The sequence below is a fragment of the Silurus aristotelis genome (genome assembly GCF_946808225.1).
Source record: "Silurus aristotelis genome assembly, chromosome: 7".
Classification (NCBI taxonomy): domain Eukaryota; kingdom Metazoa; phylum Chordata; class Actinopteri; order Siluriformes; family Siluridae; genus Silurus; species Silurus aristotelis.
The window spans coordinates 25,036,723-25,061,453 of NC_139580.1; the positions used below are offsets into that span (position 1 = coordinate 25,036,723).

The 24,731-nt window shown below is 36.8% G+C and overlaps 1 protein-coding gene and 1 long non-coding RNA gene across 3 annotated transcripts in view; one reads left to right on the forward strand and one right to left on the reverse strand.

The window, feature by feature from the left end:
• The window catches only part of LOC310728659 (fatty acid desaturase 2-like), a 114,072-nt gene extending 89,835 nt beyond the window's left edge, over positions 1-24,237 (reverse strand). Inside the window, exons 1-13 of one of the 2 annotated variants that reach the window (XM_083546433.1) lie at positions 24,030-24,192; positions 22,580-22,790; positions 22,303-22,413; positions 19,703-19,900; positions 19,201-19,302; positions 18,224-18,349; positions 18,012-18,072; positions 17,799-17,875; positions 17,587-17,684; positions 17,378-17,474; positions 16,794-16,873; positions 16,575-16,700; positions 16,357-16,442 (exon numbers count right to left, since the gene is read on the reverse strand). In XM_083546433.1, coding sequence (XP_083402559.1) covers positions 16,391-16,442; positions 16,575-16,700; positions 16,794-16,873; positions 17,378-17,474; positions 17,587-17,684; positions 17,799-17,875; positions 18,012-18,072; positions 18,224-18,349; positions 19,201-19,302; positions 19,703-19,900; positions 22,303-22,413; positions 22,580-22,790; positions 24,030-24,061 — 1,371 coding nt within the window. In that variant the 5' untranslated portion in view covers positions 24,062-24,192 and the 3' untranslated portion in view covers positions 16,357-16,390. Of the gene's footprint in view, positions 1-15,905; positions 16,443-16,574; positions 16,701-16,793; positions 16,874-17,377; positions 17,475-17,586; positions 17,685-17,798; positions 17,876-18,011; positions 18,073-18,223; positions 18,350-19,200; positions 19,303-19,702; positions 19,901-22,302; positions 22,414-22,579; positions 22,791-24,029 lie in introns of those variants that run through there. The other variant, XM_083546432.1, reaches the window with a different exon arrangement.
• Positions 1,136-5,317, forward strand: LOC310728745. The gene is made up of 5 exons (XR_014534316.1): positions 1,136-1,284; positions 3,053-3,185; positions 3,340-3,495; positions 4,104-4,196; positions 4,460-5,317. It is a non-coding gene; the product is annotated as an uncharacterized lncRNA (long non-coding RNA).
• Positions 24,238-24,731: the final 494 nt, after the last annotated feature.

The following is a 24,731-nucleotide window of genomic DNA, read 5'->3' on the forward strand; positions in this document are numbered from 1 at the left end:
CATGGCTTGCCATATAACTTAATTTTTTCACATTTGCATAAAGCATTTTTTATATAATATTAAAAAATCATTGTCATTTTGATTACCATATTTGTTTGTTTGTTTGTTTGTTACGTTCGTTTTATGAGTTGTTGTTTTGTTTTTGTTTTTTGCACAAGAAATAGCGCAGTTTGCCATATAATGTTATTTTTCACATATGCATGAAGCATTTTTATATTGCCAATAAATCTTTTCTTACATTCAATCAGTTATATTTTTTATTGTTTGTTTGTTTGTAGTTTGTTCATTTATGGGGGAGTTTTGCACACAAAAATAAATTGCATAATTTGCTTTATAATTATATATATTTATAATTATGTTATTCTTAAAATTAGAATAAAGCATTTTCAAAATATTACCAAATCACATTTCTCATATTCATTCATATTTTTATTTATTTATTTATTTGTTCTTTTATAACCAACCCCCCCCCCCCCACACACACACACACACACACACACACACACACACACACACACACAAGAAATGGCACAGTTAGCCATAGAACATGTTAATTTGTTTGTTCGTTTGTGTAGACTTTGCAAGATATCTTTACTTCTGCCACAACAGCAACTCTATCCAAATGAGAAACAGGCTTGTGAGAAGAGTGTTCATAAATTCCAGTGAAAATAAAGAAAAACCTGAACTGGAGGCAAAATAACCCATCCACAAGTTTATAGTTTTGCAAATCTGTTAATAAATATGAAAAGTTGAGTTTGGAATTGTTCATTGCCCAGGGCTCCTCAAACGATTCTGGAAATCTTCATGGTTTAGTCTCAGAAGTGTTGATTAAGATGAGGTTAAAAAAAATCTTCAAATGATTTTCAATCAACTGTAATACTTCTTGGAAATCCTTTTACCATGCATCTACTGTACTGTCCAATCTTTTTAATAAGGACCCATTACAGTGTTATCAGTACCAACTGCCTCTTGCAACTATGTTCCTAGGTATAAAAAAAAAAAAATTATATATACACTCAAAAAAATGAATTCTGCTGCATGTTTAATTTATTTAAATTGTACATTCCGTACAATATAGTTTTATGTTTATTAAATATACGCGAATAAATCATGTAGGATTTTCTAAAAGGTCAATTATTTAGCTTTTAATAGATTCACTCATGTCAAAATAACGTAACACAATCAAACTCTCACGCGTTTCCGGGAACTTCACCGCCGATATCGCGAGATTTAAGCAACGCCTGGCTTCGGGATTTCACCTGTTTTTCGCGCTCTTGTGAAAAGGTAAGAGCAAATCTTGTTATACACTTTTAAAATGAATTAAAATGTAAACTAAATCACTTTTAACTAAACGTGTTAGTCTCTTTTTGTTGATGATCCAGCGAATGCAACGTTTTTCGTTGTCAATCGACAAGATGTAACGTTCATTCAGGTTAAGAGAAAGCTAGTTAATTACTGTACAGTTCACGATTAGCATGGTGGACTTTACTGCAGGTAATGGCATGAGCAGTTCAATTTTATAACATAATGCGTTTACTCGTTAAACAAATATACTCAAATAATTAACCATCCCTAAATGAGGCGCTCCGTTGTTTTGCCAATAACAGGGCAGTAGTCAGATTAGCATTAACTGTCGCTTGTCTAAACTACACGTGTGGTATAAGTGAATCTTTCACACTCAGCTCAACAGGAGAGGGAGAGACCTTGCACAAGTGATTCTGCTTGTTAAGAAAGAAAGAACTGTAATAAAAATGGAACGATTTTCAACAGAACGAATAACAGTATTAAAGGTTCACCAGCTGTAAAGCCAAAGTAGGATAGCCATAATGATTTACATGATAAAAATAAGGGAAGGGGGGAAATCAAGTTTTACAGGAATTGATATACAGTACAGACCGAAAGTTTGGACACACCTTCTCATTCAAAGAGTTTTCTTTATTTTCATGAATATGAAAATTGTAGATTCACACTGAAGGCATCAAAACTATGAATTAACAAGTCAAGTCAAGTTTATTTGTATAGCGCTTTTCACAACAGACATTGTCTCAAAGCAGCTTTACACAAATCAACAGTTAAGGTGAATGGTGTAAATTTGTCCCTGATGAGCAGCCGTGGCGACTGTGGCAAGGAAAAACTCCCTTAGATGTTATGAGGAAGAAACCTTGAGAGGAACCAGACTCAAAAGGGGAACCCATCCTCATTTGGGTGACATCAAGAGTTTGATCATTGAATTAACAGATGTGGAATTATATATGGAATTATATACATAACAAAAAAGTGTGAAACAACTGAAATATGTCATATTGTAGGTTCTTCAAAGTAGCCACCTTTTGCTTTGATTACTGCTTCGCACACTTTTGGCATTCTCTTGATGAGCTTCAAGAGGTAGTCACCTGAAATGGTCTTCCAACAGTCTTGAAGGAGTTCCCCGAGAGATGCTTGGCACTTGTTGGCCCTTTTGCCTTCACTCTGCGGTCCAGCTCACCCCTAAACCATCTCGATTGGGTTCAGGTCCGATGACTGTGGAGGCCAGGTCATCTGGTGCAGCACCCCATCACTCTCCTTCTTGGTCAAATAGCCCTTGATGCCTTCAGTGTGACTCTACAATTTTTATAGTCATGAAAATAAAGAAAACTCTTTGAATGAGAAGGTGTGTCCAAACCTTTGGTCTGTACTGTAAGTAAACATAAAGAAAGATTAGATTTTTGGTAAAACAAACTACACACAGAGGCTGAACTATATACAAAAATCTAATAAGTTAAGGAGAAATAGAATAGCTCTAATTAGAATAGTCACCAAATACCGTGTCAATTTGTGAGTGAATACTAGTTATGTGGTTATGTTAGATGAGATCAAGTTCAGTACCATCAGAGGTCAGCTGGTAGGAGTGTGTAAACTTCCATATTAAAATTATATTGGTTGTATAAATGCAACAATAAAAGAAAAATATAATAATAATGTATTATTACTAATAATATTTATAATAGTAATGTTAATAATAATAATAATAATTTTAATCACTGATTAATTCACCTGTCTCTGTTTATCACAGCAATTGTTTACTGCCATACCAGCTGCAAGTGTGCCTTCACCCTGCACTTGTCTGAAGTCCATCTGCATCAGTCATTACAGGTTATAGGCATCATTTCAAAACAAGATGGCCAGCACTCTTCAGTGTGCGTGAGGTAAGTAAAACAACATACTACTTTTTGTTAGAGGATTTAGAATACAATGAAAAGACCCATGAACTGATGATTTGCTGATGGTCACACTTCAGCAGTTGTAATTATGCATTCACTTATTAATACATGGGTTATGTATTAACATTTTTATTCCTAGGTGTGTGCAAAATTCAAAAGGATCACTACAGTCCATTTGCAGTCTAAGTTTTTCTCCCAGCTGGATGTTCACTCTGCAAATCTAATCAAGGCATATAGTAAGAAGGGTGGATTTATAGGAAGGAGACTCAAAAGCATCATGACACCCATGACCCAGGTATTGAGTTTTAAAAATAAGACACATGCTCACAGAAATGTCTGATTAGGGAGATGATTTGATGACATTCTTACTTACTGACATTGCTCTATATGGTATTAGGAGAAAAGCCACACATCATGTGTGAGTTGCCATGATCAAAGTTTAGAAGCTGCTCTAAATGTGACCTTCACAAAATCTCTTGATTTAGAGATAAACTACATATGCTGTCTGTGTCTCAAGTCAAGTCATACTTGCACAAGCCAGCTTGTGCTATCAAGTCTTAGTATCTAGCACAAGCCGGATCTTAATGTTTCATATACTAGTGTAATAGATATTGAATCTTAGATCTTGTGGACTCTCTCAATCTATTAAACATATTTGGGTTAATTTAATTGTTGTCCAAAACATATTTTAAGAAGAAATAATGAATGGGAATATTTAAAAAGGGGGTCCAAAAAACTTTTACAAAAAAACTTTTTACAAAACATGTATGTCTAAACATATTGTGAAATCTTAATTTATTTTCTATGGGGAGGAAACAAGCGGCATGGTTCTTTTTCCAGAAATTGTATCCTTGATTTTGCACTTCCATGTAGAAATTCACATGTTTATTCTCTGATTTGCAGAACAATAGCATTGATATTGAACGTGGATGCGTCCTAAAGGGACTTTGTGTGTGCTTGAATGAAGATCCGGAGAAGCTGGTGAAGGAATACATGGTATGTTGTTCTACCTTTTAGCTTCAGTAAGGGAATAGTCTCTGTGATAATTTAAGGGTGTTCCTTGTGGGTCACATCAGTTTTAAATATGTATAAGAGAGGCATTTCAAAGATCTGGTTATATTTTGTGATAATTTAACTCTTAGCTGTTGTACATTTAATATGTTTATAACGTTATGAAAAGGGATTTAATTAAGAGATGAGGTGGGATGTAATTAACATTAGGGTTTAAAAGCACTGATTATTTTTTTTTTTATATATAGGCAGATGATGTAAGCAGACACACAGCCATGGAAGAGACCCTCTTTGGCATCTATGTTGTTCGACATGAAGGTGATAAGCTTACTGATCCCCCCAGAGGATGTGGGTGTCATTCTAGAGGGTGTGACTGTACTCTGTAAACTGGGGAATGTACCTTTTGCATTGGCCATATTGTTTGCCTTAGTATACTCTTTAAATCTATGCTACCCTCCAGAACATAAATATACGTTTGAATCTTTGCAGAAAATAATTTTAGAGCTGAATGGGAACAGGCTTTCTGCAAAAATTCACGCTCTTAAAACAATTCTGTTGCGTTGAAGATTGTCCACTTCAAGTAAAGTGAATATTATTTAATCATTCCTTTGTTAAAGGTTTAAGGTCACTGACATTTTATGGGACAGGTCTAATTATTTGAGGTGGGGTGCTATAAAACATTTAAAAAATGAAATGTTTTTTTACATGCAGTATTTTTTATTCTTTCAGATTTTATAATTTTATAGTGGTTTGCTTTAAAACTATTTTAAGTTGAAACAATACTAAGTACTATGGTTCATCCATATAGTTATAAAAATATATATTTTTTTATTTCTTTAAAAAAAACATTTACTATGTTTCATGTTTTCAAGAAATTTGTAGGGCAAATAATGGTGTGCACTTATGTGAATCATTGCCCTTTGTTAATTAAATTTGATGAACAGTGGTTTTGTGTTCATATTTCTACACTTAACACCAAGTAGATTTTGTGCTTCAAACTTTTAATGTAAATTCAAATGCAATACTTTACTTAGAATGTACTTTAATCAATCATGGAATGTATTTTCATGTGATTCAATGGCTTTCTTTTAGCATTACCTAATTTTGTTTGGGCAACTTGTTTAACTGTAGTTTTAATTACTAACAATACAATTGAGCTAGATCATCCCAAATAAATAAAATAAAAAATAAATAAAAAAGAATAAAAATGTAGATCAAACCTAAAATGGCAAGAATGTACTATTCTTAAGAACCAAATAAGTGCTCAGAAAATTTGCAAGAATTATTAATGTACTGTACATCTCTGCCTACTACTATCAATCATCCTTCCATTTATGGGCTTGTCAGCAACATTGTCATGATTTTTTGATAATGTTGCATAGTATACAGTGCTGTATACAAGAAATCTGCATACGTACATTGACCGGTTTTTAGCTTTTCCCCAAACAGTTCCCTGAACTGAAAGTAAATGAATAAACAGAGTGAATTTGTTTACTTTTTGCTCATTTTCTGACTGTTTTGTTTTGTTTTGTTTTGTTGTAAAGACCATTAAAAGCTTGATATTCTGATGACTTCTAATTTAGTCTGGTACCAAAGATGGTTTCTTATACTAACAAGCCAACCCCAATTGCGTGTAATTTATTAGATGCTTAAAAATAAGACAGAGCAGGCTAACAGAAGCTAAAACAAACACTACAATATGAAGTTTATTTGCTGACACTTGATACTGTGAAAACTAGTATCTTATCTGACAACTGATAACTGACACTTGATAACTACCATGTGATATCTAACACGATATCTGAAACCTGATAAATGATATCAGATATCTGACACATAATAATTGACATCTGATATGTGACAACTGATATTTACATTTACATTTGTGGCATTTAGCAGATGCCCATGTCCAGAAAAAGTCTCTATAAATGAATAAATCTACATCAGTATGCTTTTTTTTTTTTTTTTGTAAAAGAGAAAGCAAACCTAGAAAAGTGCTAGTTTAAGTGTTTCAGAAATAGATGGGTCTTCTATTTCTAAATTAGCACTGTTTGGACATCTAGGTGAAATTCATACCACCAACTTGGTGCCAAAACAGAGAAGATCCTTGAGGTATACTTACCTCTTACCCTGAGAGAAGTTGGTACCAGTCGAGGAATGCTGAAGGATCTCAGGCAGCGTGGTGCAGTGCAAAGAGTGATGAGGTGAAGATTCTGGAGGAACGGTTTCCAACGTTCCTCCAGAACCTTGGTGCTACATAACAAAATAAAAAAGCATAAAGCTACATAACAGAACACAGAGCTAAGGAGTAAAGTAAAGTAATTTATGTGCAAACTGATACAAACAGTGCAAGACAAATACACAAAACACAAAACAGTGCTGCCAGTAAACCTACTGTATATTATATATACAGTGTGCAAAAGAGTACTGTATACAGTAGTGTGCTTGTAAATAAACACATGTAAACACAATAAAATAATATAATGTGTGGTACTGAAGACATGTATGTGTGTAATGAGTATGAGTGTGTGTTTGAGTTCAGATTTGTGGCAGCTCAGTAACACACAGTTGAGTAAGTGTGTGCATGTGAGATTCAGTTCAGTTTTGTGTGTTGAGGAGCCTGATGACTTAAAGGGGAAAAAACTGTTGCACGGTCTGGATGTGAGGGCCCAAAATGCTTTTTAACCGCATCCCTGATTGTAGGAGCATGAAAAGTGTGTGTGAGGGGTGTGTGGGGTCGTCCACATTGCTGCTGGCTTAGTGAATGCACCGTGTGGTGTAAATGTCTGTGATAGGGGGGAGAGAAACTCGGATGATCTCAGCTGTCCTCACTATCCTTTGTAGGGTCTTGCGATCTAAGACAGTTCAGTTCAGTTCCCAAACCAGGCAGTGATGCAGCTGCTCAGGATGCTCTTAATGGTCCCTCTGTAGAACGTGGTCAGGATGGGGGGAGGGAGATGGGCTTTCCTCAGCCTTTGCAGAAAGTAGAGGTGCAGCTGGGGTTTCTTGGTGATTGAGCTGGTGTTGAGTGATCAAGTGAAGTTCTCCGGCAAACACCAAGGAATTAGATGCTCTTGATGATCTCTACGGAGGATCAATCGATGATCAGTGAAGAATGGCCGCTCTGTGCTCTCCTAAAGTCAACAACCATCTCTTTGGTTTTGTCAATGTTCAGAGACAGGTTGTTGGCTCTACACCAGGCTGTTAGCTATTGCACCTCCTCTCTGTATGCTGACTTGTCGTTCTTGCTGTTGAGACCCACAGATTGTGTCATCTGTGAACTTGATGAGGTGGTTTGAGATGTGCATTGCTACACAGTCGTGAGTCTCTGAGGTAAGAGGGTGCTGATCCATTTTTGGCTTTGTAGGCAAGCAGTAGTGTTTTAAATCTGATGCATGCAGCTACCTGAAGTCAGTGGAAGTAGCGCTGCAGTGGGGTGGGGTGGGAGAACTTGGGCAGGTTGAATACGTCACACAGCTACATTTTGGATCATTTGCAGTGGACGAATAGTAATCAGAGGAAGAGATTTGCAGTAGTCTAGTTTTGAAATGACAAGAGACTGAACAAGCACCTGAGCAGACTGTGTGGACAAAAATGTTATATTTCTGAGAAAATGGTGATATCTGATCTCTCATATTTGACAACTGACAACTGATATCTGATACCTGACAAACAACATTTAATGTCTGGCGGGGCAATGTCCGCAGATTGTGTATGTGCTCTGTTATGAACACTTGCCAAAGTTGTTCTTTGCGAGATCCAGTTCATTCCAGAGCAGTTCAATAAGATTTGGGTCCAGTGACTTGTCAGAGCAATCCATGCTAGATAACCCTTCAACCGAATGTTTGCTCTCTAAATAACGTTTACAGAGCTTGGACATATGCTTTTGGTCATTCTCTTGTTGTATGGTGAAGCTAGTTCCAGGCATAGACAGAATTGAAAAGTGTTGAATGGTAGCCATGCTGGTTCAGTTTTCCTTTTACCCGGAATTAGTCTCCAACCTTCCCTGTTTCACCTCCATGTCTGACTGTTGGTACATAAGTTTTTCTGTGAAATCCAAAAATGTCAAGAGCTTTCTTCCAGTCATATTTTCCCAATTTTGTGTGTTTTTGCCTGATAGATAGATATATCTACATTTACTATAATACATTGATCCCCAATAAGCAAGACATAAATAACAGTAGTATCATCTACAGTAAACCCCTGGTGGTCTAGTGGTTAAGACGCAGCGCTCCCACCGCTGCGACCCGGGTTCGATTCCCGGTCAGGGAACCATCCCCAGCCACTCTTAGTGCCGGTCCCAAGCCCGGATAAATTGGGGAGGGTTGCGTTAGGAAGGGCATCCAGCGTAAAACATGTGCCAAATCAAACGTGCGGAGGATCCGCTGTGGCGACCCCTAACGGGAGAAGCCGAAAAGAAAGTTTATCATCTACAGTAATCTCATGTACCTTAAATGGACAAATGTTTTTGGACACTTGACCATAAAGTTCATTTTCAACATCCCATTTTACATGTATTCCCTATTTGCTGTTATAATAACCTCCACTTTTTTATTAAGATATTCTTTAGATTTTGTGCTTGTGACAATTTGTGCTCATTTAACCACAAGGAAATCAGTAAAGTCAGATACTGATGTAAAGTGAGGAGGCCTGGGGTGCAGTCAGTTTTTCCCAAAGGTATTCAGCAGACTTGAGGCCAGAGCTTTATAGCAATCAACTCAAGATCTTCCACTACAACCCATGTAAAACATACCTTTATTAAGGTTGCTTGTACACAGGTTGAGGGAAAATGTAATGGCAACACATGCAAAGACATCCTGATCAATTTGGTGCCTTCAGCTTGTGGCAACAGCTGGTGATGAGCCACATATGGCTGGAAAAGTAAGGTGTTTCAAAACCTTTGTCTATAAAGTGTATCTTTAGGCTCTTCAGCTGGGGCCATACTCAGTAGCAGCGAGTGGTTTCTAAAGTAGGGCATCAAGATGGATAAGGCAGGTCCAGAGAGCAAAAAGGGTCATGGTCACTGCTTTCTCAGGAGTAGCATGTGTAGCTTGACAGAGACAAAGATAGTGTGTGTGTGTGTGTGTGTGTGTGTGTGTGTGTGTGTGTGTGTGTGTGTGTGTGTGTGTGTGTGTGTGTGTGTGTGAGAGAGATTAATAGGTATGCTTATTGACACGCAGTGGTTAAGGTTTTTTTTTGTTTTTTACAAAAGGCTTAATAAACAAATATGCTATCAACCTAGATTTTAAAAAGTCTGTACCTGAGTGACAAATAGTGATTGGAAGGCTAATCTATAAATGTGGGTCTTTGTAGGAGAAAATTATGTCCCTAGGTCTTGACTTTATAATTCTACTTTTGGTACCAACAAATGGCCTGCACCTTTAGATCAAAGTAGGCATAGTGGATCATAGAAAACCAAATATTTGCTCTGGTACTACAGCATTTAGCTTTATATATGTCAGTGATATTGTAATCACTGGGAAATTTGATTTTGAGTCAAGACAATGTGAATAAATATAGAGGTGATATGCTCACTTCTTGAAAGGACTCTCACTAATGCAATCTGGACTAACTGGAGCTTGTAAGTCTGCAGTAAACTGTAGCACTTAGAATCTTAGTGTTATGCACATAATAAAACATCCAGACAATAATGCATCACATTAATCAAACCTAGGGGTAACAAATACAAGCATGAGGAGTTTTTCTCCATCATATTTCTAAAATGAAAAATGGCTACTCTAGTAATTTTATATACATGCACTTTAAAGAAAGGCTGAATTTAGTAATTAGTATGTTTCCAGAACTTTTCCCAACCAGAAGCCGTGGGTGGATAAAACCATCCGCGATGCTCTGAGATCCTGCTCCGCTGCCTACAACACGGGGCTCGCCACCGGGGACATGGACGAGTACAAAGCTGCATATTACAGTGTGTGTAGTGCGGTGAAGGAAGCAAAGCGACGCTATGGAAGGAAACTAGAGTCACGGTTCCAACATGGCGGCTCTAGGAGCCTGTGGCAGGGACTAAGAAACATCACAAACTATAAAACACCATTTTCAAGAATGTTTAATGTGGACGCTTCTCTGGCAGACAAGAAGACAAAAATGCTGTTTGTGGTCAGTTCAGTGTTCATTCGGAGCTTAAACCAGGAAACACCCAGGATCTAGTACTGGACATCTCTCTCCATCGTCACTCATTTCTGCACAACTTTTTTTGCACTATTATGACACCTCAACTCTGGACTTGAACAGCACAGTGCCACTTTATATCACACCACACTGCACATGGACACTTTAAGAACAATCACTTAATCACTTTAATTTGTACTTCCAATATCTGGCATATTCATTCATGTACCGTACAGACCAAAAGTTTGGACACACCTTCTCATTCAAAGACTTTTCTTTATTTTCATGACTATGAAAATTGTAGATTCACACTGAAGGCATCAAAACTATGAATTAACACGTGGAATTATATATGGAATTATATACATAACAAAAAAGTGTGAAACAACTGAAAAATGTCATATTCTAGGCCAGGTCATCTGGCACAGCACCCCATCACTCTCCTTCTTGGTCAAATAGCCCTTGATGTGTGACTCTACAATTTTCATAGTCATGAAAATAAAGAAAACTTTTTGAATGAGAAGGTGTGTCCAAACTTTTGGTCTGTACTGTATATACATATATTTTCTATAGTTTATACTTTTTATTTATCTAATTAATTTTTTTATCCTTAAATTCTATTCTTGTTTTTATGCTTAAATTTTGGACAGTCATACAAAGCATTTCTCTGCATGTCGTACTCTGTATGTATGTGTATGTGACAAATTAAATTTTATCTAGAGATATCTTACTTCAAGGCCATCTAGATTCTAGATCCTAGGAATCTAGAGAAGCATATTTTTACACTATATTGCCAAATGTTTGTGGCCATCTGGTCATAAGTATGGAATGTGCGTTTTGAGTATACAGGCTGAACAACCAGAGGTGGCAAAAGTACACACAACCTTTACTTAAGTAGAAGTACAGATACTCATGTTTTAAAATACTCGGGTAAAAGTTGAAGTACTGATTAAACTTTTTTACTTAAGTAAAAGTAAAGAAGTTTTGGCTCTGACATGTACTTAAGTAAAAAGTAGTTATTACTGCTACCTGTTTTAGCTGTTAACTGGACCTCACATCATTAGTTAGTTAGTTAGTTAGTTAGTTAGATAGATAGATAGATAGATAGATAGATAGATAGATAGATAGATAGATAGATAGATAGATAGATAGATAGATAGATAGATAGATAGATAGATAGATAGATAGATAGATAGATAGATAGATAGATAGATAGATAGATGTGATAGATAGATGTGATAGCCTAGTGGGTTAATGTCAGGGTCCCCACGAGGATGAGTTTGAGAGTTTGATTCCTGGTTGCTGTGTTGGTAAATAAAACTTCTGGACCTTGTCCACTCTGAAAACATTTCAATTCTGTCCTTTCTGTGTTGTATTAATTTCTTGATTTCCTGGTCTTTAATGAAAGATAACTCCACCAAAAAAAAAAAAAAAAAAAGCACTTCAGTGGTAGCTCAGTGGGTTAAGGCTTGTGCCTGAACATGGTCCTTAATATAGTCCACGCTAGTGATAAGGTTTCAAAGCCAGTCCTACATGCTTTCTTTCTTACTGCGCTGGCATGAAATAATGAACCCTCCAAAAAGCACACATGCTTTTCAGCAGTGGTCACTCAGTGGTTTAAGGCTTGTGCCTCATCTAAACATGCTTCCCAGTCTGATCTCTTCCATGGGTCAGTGGGTTAAGGCTGGTGCCTTGTTGATGGTGAGGAGCAGGGTTTGAATCCTGCTAGTTGTGATGTAGCTTATGTTCCTGCTTCCTAAATCTTTCTTTTGCTTTATATTCTTGTGTTGATGGTTTAAAGGTAGATAGACCTGCTCTTAACAAACTTCCTGTCCTGTCTTCCCTGATGGTTCAGTGGCTTAAATCAGGTTTCTTGCTTATGGTGGGGTTCAGGGTTCGAATCCTGCTTTCTGTCTGCCAGTCACGATCAGGATTCACGTCCTACATCTTTCTTTAGCGATATATTTTTGTTTTTAATGGGTTGAAAAGAAAGATAGAACTGCTCTAAATAAGCTTCCTAGCCTGTCCTCACCAATGGTTCAATGGGTTAAGTTTGGTATCTCGCTGGTGGTGAGGATCATGGTTCGAATCCTGCTTTCTTCCTGTTATTTATAATGTTAGTTCAACTTGTGCTACTCTCATCTGTATTCGCTTTCTACATCTTTTTTTACCGTTAAATTCTTGTGTTGATGGTTTGAAAAAAAATTATAGACCTGCTCTAATCAAACTTCCCAGCCTGTTTTTTTCTGATGGCTTAGTGGGTTTGGGCTAATACTTTGCTAATGTTGGTGGTCAGGGTTCAAACCTGGCTTTCTGTCTGCCAGTCATGAGGTAGGTTAAATTCCTGATTCCTACAGCTTCATATTCTTGTTTTTGATGGGTTAAAAAGAAAGATAGACCTGCTCTAAACAAGCTTCCCAGCTTGTCCTTCCCGATGGTTCAGTGGGTTAATGCTGGTGCCTCGCTAATGGTGTGAATCAGGGTTATAATCCTCCTTTGTCCCTGCTAGTCACGATATGGGTTTGCTTTCTATGTCTGTCTTTAGCATTATATTCTTGTGTTGATGGTTTGAAAGAAAAGATAGACCTGCTCTAAACGACGATCGCAGCCGGTCCTTCCCGATGGTTCAGTGGGTTAAGACTGGTATTTCGCTGTTGGTGGGGTTCAGGGTTCGAATCCTGCTTTCTGTGTTTCTGTCTGGTCTGAATTTCTTGTTTTGAAGCATGAAACGAAGGATAAACCCCCAAAAAAAAGAAGATGTGTTGTGGGACTTGATGGCTTTGTGGTAAAAGCCTTGCCTCTGAGCTCAGAGGTTGCTGGTTCGAATCTGGCTTGTCCCCACACTGGGTAAGCTGTGTGGAAAGTAGTGTCTGGTGAGCAATGAGGTAGTTGACTGTAAACAAAGGCTGTGAATACTAGCTGCTTCACAGCCTCAGAAAAAGTGAGGTTGATAGGTTTTTGGCAGAATTTTTCCCTATATGCAAAACTAAGTCGATACTTTTTTGAACGTTTTTGCTTCATAACCTCTTGTATTCAGCTTCTCAGACACCGGGGGGCAGATGCCCGGATATTGCCCCCCTGCTTCAGGATACGCCCTCCGAAACCACATCCAACCTTCCACGCAGCCAGTTCTGACACCTTTGTTACTACGTCCACCGGAACCTTCCACACGCTTAACTTTGAGCCCTGGCCGGGGTTTGAACCGGCAACCTCTCAACCCAGAGGTAAAGCTCTTCCAATTGAGCCACAGGATCTCCTGCAAGAACCTGATTTTTAGGACCTTTTTTGGTTATTTTTAAAAACTTTTTAAACAATTTAAAGGTAAGCTAAGGGGTAGGAATCGAACCAGGTGAGTCAGATAGCAGTAACCACTTCACTGACCATTACACCAACACAGAAGAGGTAAACAAGCCTTTGCTTATTGGACTCTTGGCTTTTCTATCGTTAGGAGACCAGTGTTTTCTCTTAGATCATGATGGTAGAGGGTCAAAACTTCTCCTTCCTGTACATTCTCTCTGTAATTAGAAGGCAATGAGAAGTGACTTAGGTACAAGAACCACATCTCCAACACCTGCACCACTGATATACCATGATTTGCCAGCAACCAATTTTAATGATCTTTCATTGTTCTGTTTTTAAAAACTTCTTATAATGTTCAATATGAAACGAGAGGTAAGAATTGAACCAGGGAAGTCTTTCATCATAGATCGCTAATGGTATTACTTCAAAACTCAAAACTTTGTTAGACATGTAAATAAGCAGGAAAGACAGAGACAAAGACAAAGAGACACAGACACAGCTTTAGAAAGAGTGAGAAACAAATAGAGAGACAGCAAGAGAGAGACATATACAGTGAGACAAAGACATTTACTAAAAGAGACACAGAGACAACTAGATAGAGAAAATAGAGAGACAAAGATAGCGAGATATAGCTACTTCCTGTTGGAAGTGTTTATCCCGAGCGACTCTTAATGATCTCATTTACTAAATGAGCAGTAGTGAGTTAAGGGCTTGCTCAGGAGGCCAAAACTGGCAGCTTGGAGGTGTTAAACATGTATCATATTTACAGCATGTGATATGTATGTAAGCATATGTACAGTGATTAAATATAAGTGCAGAGACGTGTGGACATCATTTAGAGCCTTTGCTATGTTTCCACAAGGACAGTTAATGAGGTGATACCGGAGAAAATGCACCTCTTCAAGTCAAGTCAGGAAGCCTATATATATAAAATTATAGACATTTTACAGATTTAAATGATGTATTGTTTTTATCTGTACGATCAATAAAGACAGTAATTTAAGTTTGTGTCGCCATTATGAGGAAAAACCCACAAAACGCCACCCAGAGGGTACATTGTGAGAATCATGGTGGATTTTGATGTTTGATTTGAGACTCAGAAATAAAACAAAAGTTTACTGATTAAAAATATTTTTATCTGGAGTTAAATTATTTATTTTATATCTAAGTAAAGAAAGGAAAAAATTTCGTGCCATTTAAAATAATTTTAATTTTGACAGCCAAATATATATATATATATATATATATATATATATATATATATATATATATATATATATATATATATATATATATAAATACAAAACTAATTAAAAATGTTGTTACCTAATAAATGTGTCCAGGCTGAAGATCCACATATGGAACACAAGCAGAGAAAAGATTATGATGATCAGGAATGTGTCTGTTCTCAGTCACGTTTACAAAAAAAATAATCAGGTAATGTAAAAAGTTGTAAAGTACTAATACCAGAAATCTTTACTTAAGTACAATAACAAAGTGCCCGACCACCTGGATTTAAATAAGCAAATATGTAAGATCCCCCCTTTGGATAATTGCTGCATGGATGATTATGATTAACTAATGCAGTGAGTAGCTTCTCGTTTCATAAACAACCTTGTCAGAAGACACCCTGAGGTCGTGGAAAAGGTGTTAATCTGTTTCAGAAGGGTCAAATGATTGGCATGCATCAAGCAAAGAAAACATTGCTGAGAAATTCTAAAATTGGGTTAAGAATTGTCCAACACATTAATAAAAATGATAGTGGGGAACCATCATCTTCAAGGAAAAAATGTGGTCGGAAAAAATCATCATAGCTTAAAGCTAATAGTTCCTTACAAAGATGCAGTGAAGGACATCAGTGAGAACAAGACGTTTCTTGAAGCAAATGCCAAACAACATGACATGTCAGGACTGTCAGGATCCATCCAGTAAAAGAACTAACTTCTCTGAGAAATGTAACTAGTGGTCATAGTGGTGGAACACTTCTGGGCCCAGCCAGAAAAGGGAATAAATCTGAACTCATTGTTGAACCCTACAAATTGTAGTGGGGTCATTAGTGAAATTAAAAAAAGTGTACAAATTGATAACCCTAAACATGTCAACATTCCTCCAGAAGTTTTAAGGCAGCAATTCTCAGGAGTGTGCAAACATTACAAGTGTTATTAAAAGCTAGTTGTATATATTTAAATGTTGCCAATGACTTACATTAATGTAACTGCACTTATAAAAACTGTAGAAGACATTTGAAAATACAGTATTATAACAATATTGGTGTTGTAATTGTGTTTTATTGTCTTCCTATGTTTCAGGAGATAAGCATATAAGCTGACATACAAAAACTGAAAAAAGTAAACAACAAGCTGAAAAAACATAGAAAATGGGGAACAGTTTAAGATTGAATTAGTAAATGAATTTGCCATGTATTCTAATGTGCTATACAGCTAATTTTACAATGATTTGATGTTTTCAGGTGTAAAAAAAACTCTATAAAATATAAGAAGACATTATAACATCTGTAGAATTTGGAAATCCAGCACTACATTTGGATTTATTTGTATGCCTGAAGTAATTTTCTACAGGATTGTGGTCCCAGTTGACTAACAAATAAAGCACCAAAATAACATATTAGTTCCAGCATATAGACGATTGCTAATAAAATGATTTCACTGTGATTTCATTTATTTACTGTAAATATTGTTGAATAATGATTACACTGTAGACAATCAGCAAAGGAAACACAGTCGAGATGATGATTATTTGTGAAGGTAGGCATCTAGCCACATGTCACCAGACTTCTTCAAAGACCTGAAGTAGAAATGATTAAAATTTCAGTGTTAACAGGACATGAAGTCCCAAACAGTGTGCATAAAGTGCCATGCTTGATTTTCTTAAGACATATCAGAATATAAAACAGTGTCCATAGAACTGAGAAATTACCTGACAATGTCACACCAGGATTCCCACAGGCCTTTGACCTGATATGTAATGCCATACTTCTCACAGATTTCTCGTACTTGAGGAGCCGCGCGGCTATAGCTATGGCGAGGCATTGTGGGAAAGAGACTGTCGGGGGGTAAAAAAGAAAAAAATTACATAAAAGCACCAAACATGGTATATTGCTAATTCATGCACCTATAAACATGCTGATTTACTTACTGGTGCTCAATCTGGAAGTTGAGGTGGCCGCTGAACCAATCATTGAATGAAGAATGCTCAATATTACAAGTTGCCTTCAACTAAAAAAAGAATGAAAAAACAACACAAAAGCACATATTAAATGCTCTTCCAGAGAGACTTCCTTGGTCAACAGAGGATGCGTGACAAAGGTTTATCCAGTGGACGTATGGGTGACTGGCTGATATTATTAAGGTGTAAATGAGCAGCAGGAAAATATGTAAATAATTGCAGTTTAAATAGTGTTATAAATTGCTCTTAACCATCATTGATGCGTTGGGAATATTGTGTAGCATGGTTTAAAAATCCTCTTCTTTCTAGTAAAGCCTTATAAAATTGTACAGATCTTTTTTTGTGTATACACATACTTAATCACAGATTTGTCTGCTTGTTTTCATCACATGTAGTTTCAAATTCAATGTAGATACTTGATACAAAGATGTATGCGGCTATTTTAAAGTACTTTCAATTGTTTGAGTAATGTTGTTTACAGTTTGCACAAATGCCTGCTTCAATTGCCTATTGATTATGAGCTAGTAATTATAGATACTTAACCAAAAATATACCTGCATGGTGAGCCAGTCGTCATGTTTTTCATAGTCAATGTCCATGGGAATGTGGTTCATTTGGGTCACCCACACAAACCAGTGACTCTCTAGAAACCTGTAGATCCCACCAGTAACAAAAAGTATAATAAATCTTCAGGACTGTGATCCACTAAATACTAATCTGCTGTCTAAAATAAGGTACAAGTAGAAGATTGATGAAGTATTACCTTACAACAGTCAGAAGCACTAAAGATCCTATAACTCCATAATAGGGAACATAACATGTGAGGAAACGTGCATAGTAGGAGAGATACCATGCAAAATCCTTAATGAGAAAGAAAAATAATATTAGATATTATAAAAAAAAAGTGTGGTGTATGTGTTTTGCTGTTTATTAGTGATAAAATGCATATTAAAAGGGATTGTCAAGGCAACTTACCACCCAATCCCTTTGCATCACCATAGTTTGCAAAATGTGCATGTTAAAGTATAGTGGGATGAGCAGTGGAGGACCAACTGGATAAGAAAAAGAGAGAATAGCAAGATGTAACTAGAGGGTGATTAGTATGTTAAAGTGCTTAACAACTGTATTATTATGAAAATATATATATATTTTTTTACTGGTCTACACAATTAACAATGAAGGACATACCCAAAAAGAAGTATTGGTGCTGATAGTTATAGGGCATATGCTTCAACTTTTTAATCCCATACTGTAACAAATAAGGATCGATAGACGAAAGATTTAACAAGTAAATAACAAATAAATACATTTAAATAATAAAAATCTCTGAAATCCAGTATGGCTACATCATTACTGTACAGACATTTATGTGGTTTGAGCACAGAATTCATTCGGATTACCTCAACAGGCAGGACGTTTCCCAGGACCAGTATTTTCAGCATGTTGATGTCAGGGTCCTTAGTGACCACATTGGGTTTAGCATGGTGTTGAAAGTGGCGATGGTTCCACCAATTTGCTGAAGCCCCCTATATTTTTGCAAACACATCACACATGGTTTGGAACAGTGCTGGGGAATGTCATACATTGTTGAATTTTAAACAGGTATGTTTTAATTGACACCAATGAGTCGAAGTGGCCAAAGATGAAATGAATAACCTAATTAAATCTCATAACAACAAAGCATATCAAGGTGTGGTATATATAATATGGTAAATAAATGGTCAGGTCTAAAGTGTTAGATGCAGGAGAAATGGGCAGGCATGAATAGTTAAGCAACTTTGACAGTAGACAAAATTGTTATGGCCAGATAGGTAGGCTTGTGAAGTGTTCCCAGTGATCAGTGGTATGACAATACTGACAGTCATGCTAGAGGGACAAACTAGGATATGGCATCTGGGTGTTGTGCACCCCCCATCTGTATTTGGGCCTGCATAGCCACAGGCTCAGTCAAAATGCTTTATTCGCTGTCAAAAGTGCTACAATGGGTACAAAATGTCTGACCCATGCAGCTCCACATTTTAATTTCTTTTAGGACTTATTACTAATTTATAGTGCTGAATACTAGAGGTCAACCCGATTAATCGGCACCAGTATTTGATTGTTGAAACTATCGGCTATCAGCAAAAATCAATACTGATAGTTTTTCCAGGTTGTGTTATACAGTATGAGAGCAGCCTCTAAATGTAAATCACTGATGCCATGTACTGTTTATTTAAAGTGTATTTTTTCTTCATTTTGGATGTAAATGTTTTTATTTAGTTGGGGTGTTACTTTTTGTTTCAGTTTAAATGCACGTCTTTTATTTTCCTCGATATTCATAAAAATAATGAATGTATTCATATTTATTTAACTTAGCACATTTTCATGATTCACATACCTTCAGATGTCCAATGACAAATTTGTGCAGCAGGTGATCCCAGGTGGAACTTTTAAAGACTGACAGGTGGCCAAAGTCATGCTGAAGCCAGCCAGCCTGAGCCTGCAAGGCAAAGGAAAGATATAGATATATCATTTGTCAGCCATAATCTATTATATAACAGCTAACAACCAGAGTCATTTTTGGAAAAATCTAATTTTTTTGAATGTACCTACCTGACTGACATCATTATTATAAAGACAAACACACTCTGTTTTGAATAATGTCGAAGGAAGGTTGTAGCATGGGATAGTTTTAATGTACTTCAATCAGGCACATGCTACCATTCACATAATTTACTCTGCACATGCTCAGTTTAATTGCTACTGCACGTGTAAAAAAAAGCAGCAAGCTGTAGCAAACATAGAAACTTTATAAGGAAAATACATTTTAAGGTAACAAAGTATTTTATGTCATGCACCATTCATACAGATGATACATAGATAACAAGCAGCCATCCTACCTGTGAAACTGCCAGTGTGAGACATATTACAATTGTATTAATCCAACCATTGCCAAATGTCCAAAGGAGTGCTAAAGACAGGCCCTCCAAGAGCAGAATGTGGCCAAGATATAGTATAAAAAACAGTGGACTGGTGCGGAACAAGCCCTGTGCCTCCAAATTCTGACGCAAGGTCCGGAAATCTTCCATTAGAGCAGCCTGAGTTAGATAAGACACACGGACAGGGATTGAGAAATGAAGAATGATAAATACATGGTTGGTTATATAAGCTTATTGTTATTGCAAACATCATTTGGCTTTGTTACTCTATTAATAAATTCTATTTGGACTTAAAACCTCCAAGACTTCTGGGCAAATTATTCTCAACTGAGCGAAGAAAATTTCACAGCATAATCTTAAACTGCAAAGAAAAAAAAAGAATGTAACGACCTCCAGTCAGTTCAACTGGGGCAAAATGTACTGTCACTATTAAGCAACAGGTGGCAGTAGATACAGAAGAATTATTTCAACCCAGAGTAACCTCAGCCCTAGTCACATGCATTTTAAACCCCAACAGCCAATCGCTGAATTTGTACTTCTTGAACCTAAAGGAAAAGCTCACCTCACACCACCACAATCACTGCTTTCATTATTTTCAGGCCAACCAGCAGGCCAGATACAGATTCTATAGCAGACATTTTTCAGCAGTTAAATCCTTTAATGTGTTTGTATTCCACAGCAACTTTCAGCTTTAGACAAATAGTTAAATTCCTCATTTGGCATTTCCCAGTGCATGCTGGTCTGACAGTGCCAAAGGAAGGGCAAGGGCAACTATGAGCCTATTCAAACCCTTTTCTGATTTTACTCCTATAATAAAAATAAAAAAAATTGACTTTTAAATGTTTCAAGAAACACTCATTTAAAATGCACCTGTCTGGTTGAAATTCTTTTATTTATTTTTTACTTTATTCATTTTCTACCCAATTTGATAAAGTACAAATGTCCATCCACTAGTCACCTCTTCATTATTATACTGTGGCTACCAACTGGGCTGAGAGAAGGGTAACACAGGCTTATTTTAAGAAATGCAAATCATTTTAAACTGCTGCTCATGCTCCATTACAGGGACGAAAAAGACACAATCTTTCCCATTGAATATACAGTGTCTCACAAAAGTAAGTGCACCCCTCACGTTTCAGCAACCATTTTATATACAACCATTTGATATACAGAGTACAGATTTACTGTCCTCTAAAAAGAACTTAACATACAGCCATTATTGTCTAAATAACTGCCAACAAAAGTAAACATCTGTGTCCAAAGCTTTAATATTTAGTGTGAGCACCATTTTTTTATCTAGCACTGCCCTAATTCTACTTATGATGGAAATCATCAGAGCTGCACAGGGTGTTGCACTTGACACTTCCACTCCTCCATAATGACATTACGGAGCTGCTGGATGTTAGGCACATGGCACTTCTTCACCTTTCGCTTGAGGATGCCCCACATGTGCTCAATGGGATTCAGGTCTGGAGTCATACTTGGCCACTCCATCACATTCACCTTCAGCTTCCACAGCAAGGCAGTTGTCATCTTGGCGGTGTGTTTGGAGTCATTATCATGTTGGAAACTGCTGTTCGGCCTAGTTTCTGAAGAGAGGGCATCATGTTCTGCTTCAGAATGTGACAGTACATGTTGGAATCCATGTTTCCCTGGTCAGCCCCAGACCATGATGCTACCACCACCATGCTTGACTGTAGACAAGGCACAATTTTCTTGGCACCCCTCACCAGTGCATCGCCACACATGCTGAACACCATCTGAGCCAAACAAGTTTATCTTAGTCAGACCACAGGACATGGTTCCAGAAATTCATGCTCTTGGACAGGCTGCCTTTAGCAAACTGTTTCCGGGCTTAATTGTAAACCAGCTTCTGGAACAACGCTCATGCAAATCTACTTGTTGCAACCTCCAAAGCAATGCGGGCAGCTACAGGTGCCATGTTGAACATCCAGTGGTCAGAATGAGCATGGTTAAACAACATACAGCTGTAATCATTTTTGTTGGCAGCTATTTAGGCAGTAATGGCTGTATGTTGAGTTATTTTAAGAGTACAGTAAATCTGTACTGCTATACAAGCTGCACATCGACTACTCTAAAATATATCCAAGTTTTATGTTTATAGTATTGTCCCTTAAGAAGATATACTAAAATGGTTGCTGAAATATATGGGGTGTTTTTGTGAGCTTCTGTATATTTACAGTATTATATAACTGTGTTCTTCAAACTATGTGAAAACAGTTTAGGGAAAAAACACATAATTTTGAGATCCAGGTCTATTATTATAAGTGTATCTTTTAGCTATGTAGTATAATAATGTTTTATCTTTATTATTATTATTATATTATTATTATCATCTGGTCTATAAAATTGTTTAATAGCATTTATTGATAACAATGCATCATGTAACTGTCTATTGTGCAATCCCAACTGAACTTTCAAAGAGAAATTGATTTGAAACAATTGGATGGACAAATATTATTAAATCCAAAAAGTAAGGTTAAAGCCTTTCAACGTCTGCAATTAAAATACATTTGTGTGGTGTGTAAATGCTGTTGTACATTTTTGCCATGGTCTTGACTGGGCTCTGACGGTGCCAACTCTCCCAGCAGCAGAGGCTTCAGGAACTTTCTCACGAAACGTTGATCTGGATGGAAGGCCGTAAATGCATCCTACACAAAGATTCACATTCACTCGATTGTCGATAAAGTGCAATAATATTTATCTTATTGCTAAATGCTATTATGTGCATGTCAATATTTGCAGTGACCACAGTGTTGTTGAAAAAATATTTTTTACAGCACAGTCCAAACAGATGACTAATAGGTGATTGGTTACCGTTGCGTCTTCTCCAGCATAGTGCCCTAGAACTCTGCGTCCTCCAGGATGTCTTTTTGTCCACTCGCTCACATTGTATACTTTCCTATCAATTACCAGCCATTGATCACCCCTGTGATTGTGCTTCTGCACCTCCTCCCAGGTGTACTTTGCACACGTACCACTCTCTCCTGACCCCAGCTGCTGCCTGTGTCCTCCGCCGCCCATCTCTCTGTTAGCAATCAGACATCACTAAGTTAGAAAAGTGTAATGCCACTGAAGTTAGGCACCAGGCCCAGTCCCAAACACCCCCTCAAAAAACGGATAGATGGATAGATAGATAGATAGATAGATAGATAGATAGATAGATAGATAGATAGATAGATAGATAGATAGATAGATAGATAGATAGATAGATAGATAGATAGATAGATAGATAGATATACAGACATACAGACATATAGACAGATAGATAGATAGATAGATAGATAGATAGATAGATAGATAGATAGATAGATAGATAGATAGATAGATAGATAGATAGATAGATAGGTTGGTAGGTAGGTAGGTAGGTAGGTAGGTAGGTAGGTAGGTAGGTAGGTAGGTAGGTAGGTAGGTGATTTAAGCTAAACCCAATTATACAAAATCTGATCTGGGTATAAAGGATATTCCTATTCTTTATTTTTAATTACTTGCCCCAATGCTTTGTTTAGTACATTTAATACACTCGGAACACTGTTTTTTTTTCTTCCTTACAATTCTGACTTTTTTTTAACCAACCGGGCAGCGTCAGACCCCACTGTCGTGCTAAAAAGGAGAAATTTTTTTTTTAAGAGACCTGTCTTATTTTCTCTTTTATTTTTTTGTATTGCTCTTTAATAAAGAAAAAGTACTTCTTAGCCGATTAATAATCGGTAGATACTCGATTACTAAAACAATAGATACCTGCGGGCCTACAAAACAATTTACATATATAAGGAAATTTTGTCATTACAAAAAAAAAAAAAAAAAAAACATTTTCCAATTTAGAACACCACCCATATAAACAAAGAGCATAATGAGACAGCTGGCCAGGATTGCTATAAAAGACTGAACAATAGAAAACAAAATATCATGTATGAGTTTTCACGATGGAAAAAAAAAGTACTTGTATGCCTCTTGTTTGTATATTTTGTTAGAAAACCTGTATTTTTTTTTTCTTTTTCTCATGAGTTGTCTGATGCTCTTCTTTACAAATTCACACAAAAAAAGTAATAACTGGTAAATTACTTTCTATTAAAAAAAAATAGTTATTGCATGCTATAAGAAGCAATGCACCTGATCTGAGAAGTCAGATAAAGACTTTTTGGAGGTAGAGATTTAGTCTTTACAGTATCCTGTTCATTCTGGTACAAAGACTGAAACATTACAGAATACAGTAAAAGAATAAAGGGCTTACTATACAGTAAAATGCAATAATTCAGAGATGTACTCACTAGTCAGGTTATTGTCACTGATGTGCATTTACCTGTGCTCAGTCCTCCTTGATGTGTGTGTATGCGCGTGCACGGTGTTATCAGGTTCTCCGCTGCTCTTTCATATCGGCTCTCATCACTGCGCTCCTCTCCTGAGTTCCAAACGGATCGTTCGAGCGCTTCTAATCCAATCCGCGCGCGCGCCCTGCAGACTTCTGACCAATCAGCTCTCCTTACCCATTCTACCGAGTTTATTTCTCTCTCTCTCTCTCTCTCTCTCTCTCTCTCTCTCTCTCTCTCTCTCTCTCTCTCTCTTTGTTTGATTGGGAGTGTAAGAAAGTGTGCGACGGTACATAAAAAAGATATCTGAGTATGCATGCTTTTATGATTTGTTTTCTGCTCAGAGTTTCTCATAAAATAACTTTGCATCATGTCAAAATTAGTTGGTTGCTTTGTTGGCACAATCAAGCAAAACCTGAATGCAAAAAAGCACGAGCAAAACGTGAATGCAAAAAACAAAAAAAAAACAAAAAAAAAAAACAGGAGTAACAGGTTATTCCTATTCTATCGATAGATAGATAGATAGATAGATAGATAGATAGATAGATAGATAGATAGATAGATAGATAGATAGATAGATAGATAGATAGATAGATAGATAGATAGATAGATACTATGTTTATATGTTAAACTTCATGGATCTTTAGGCTGTTCATATG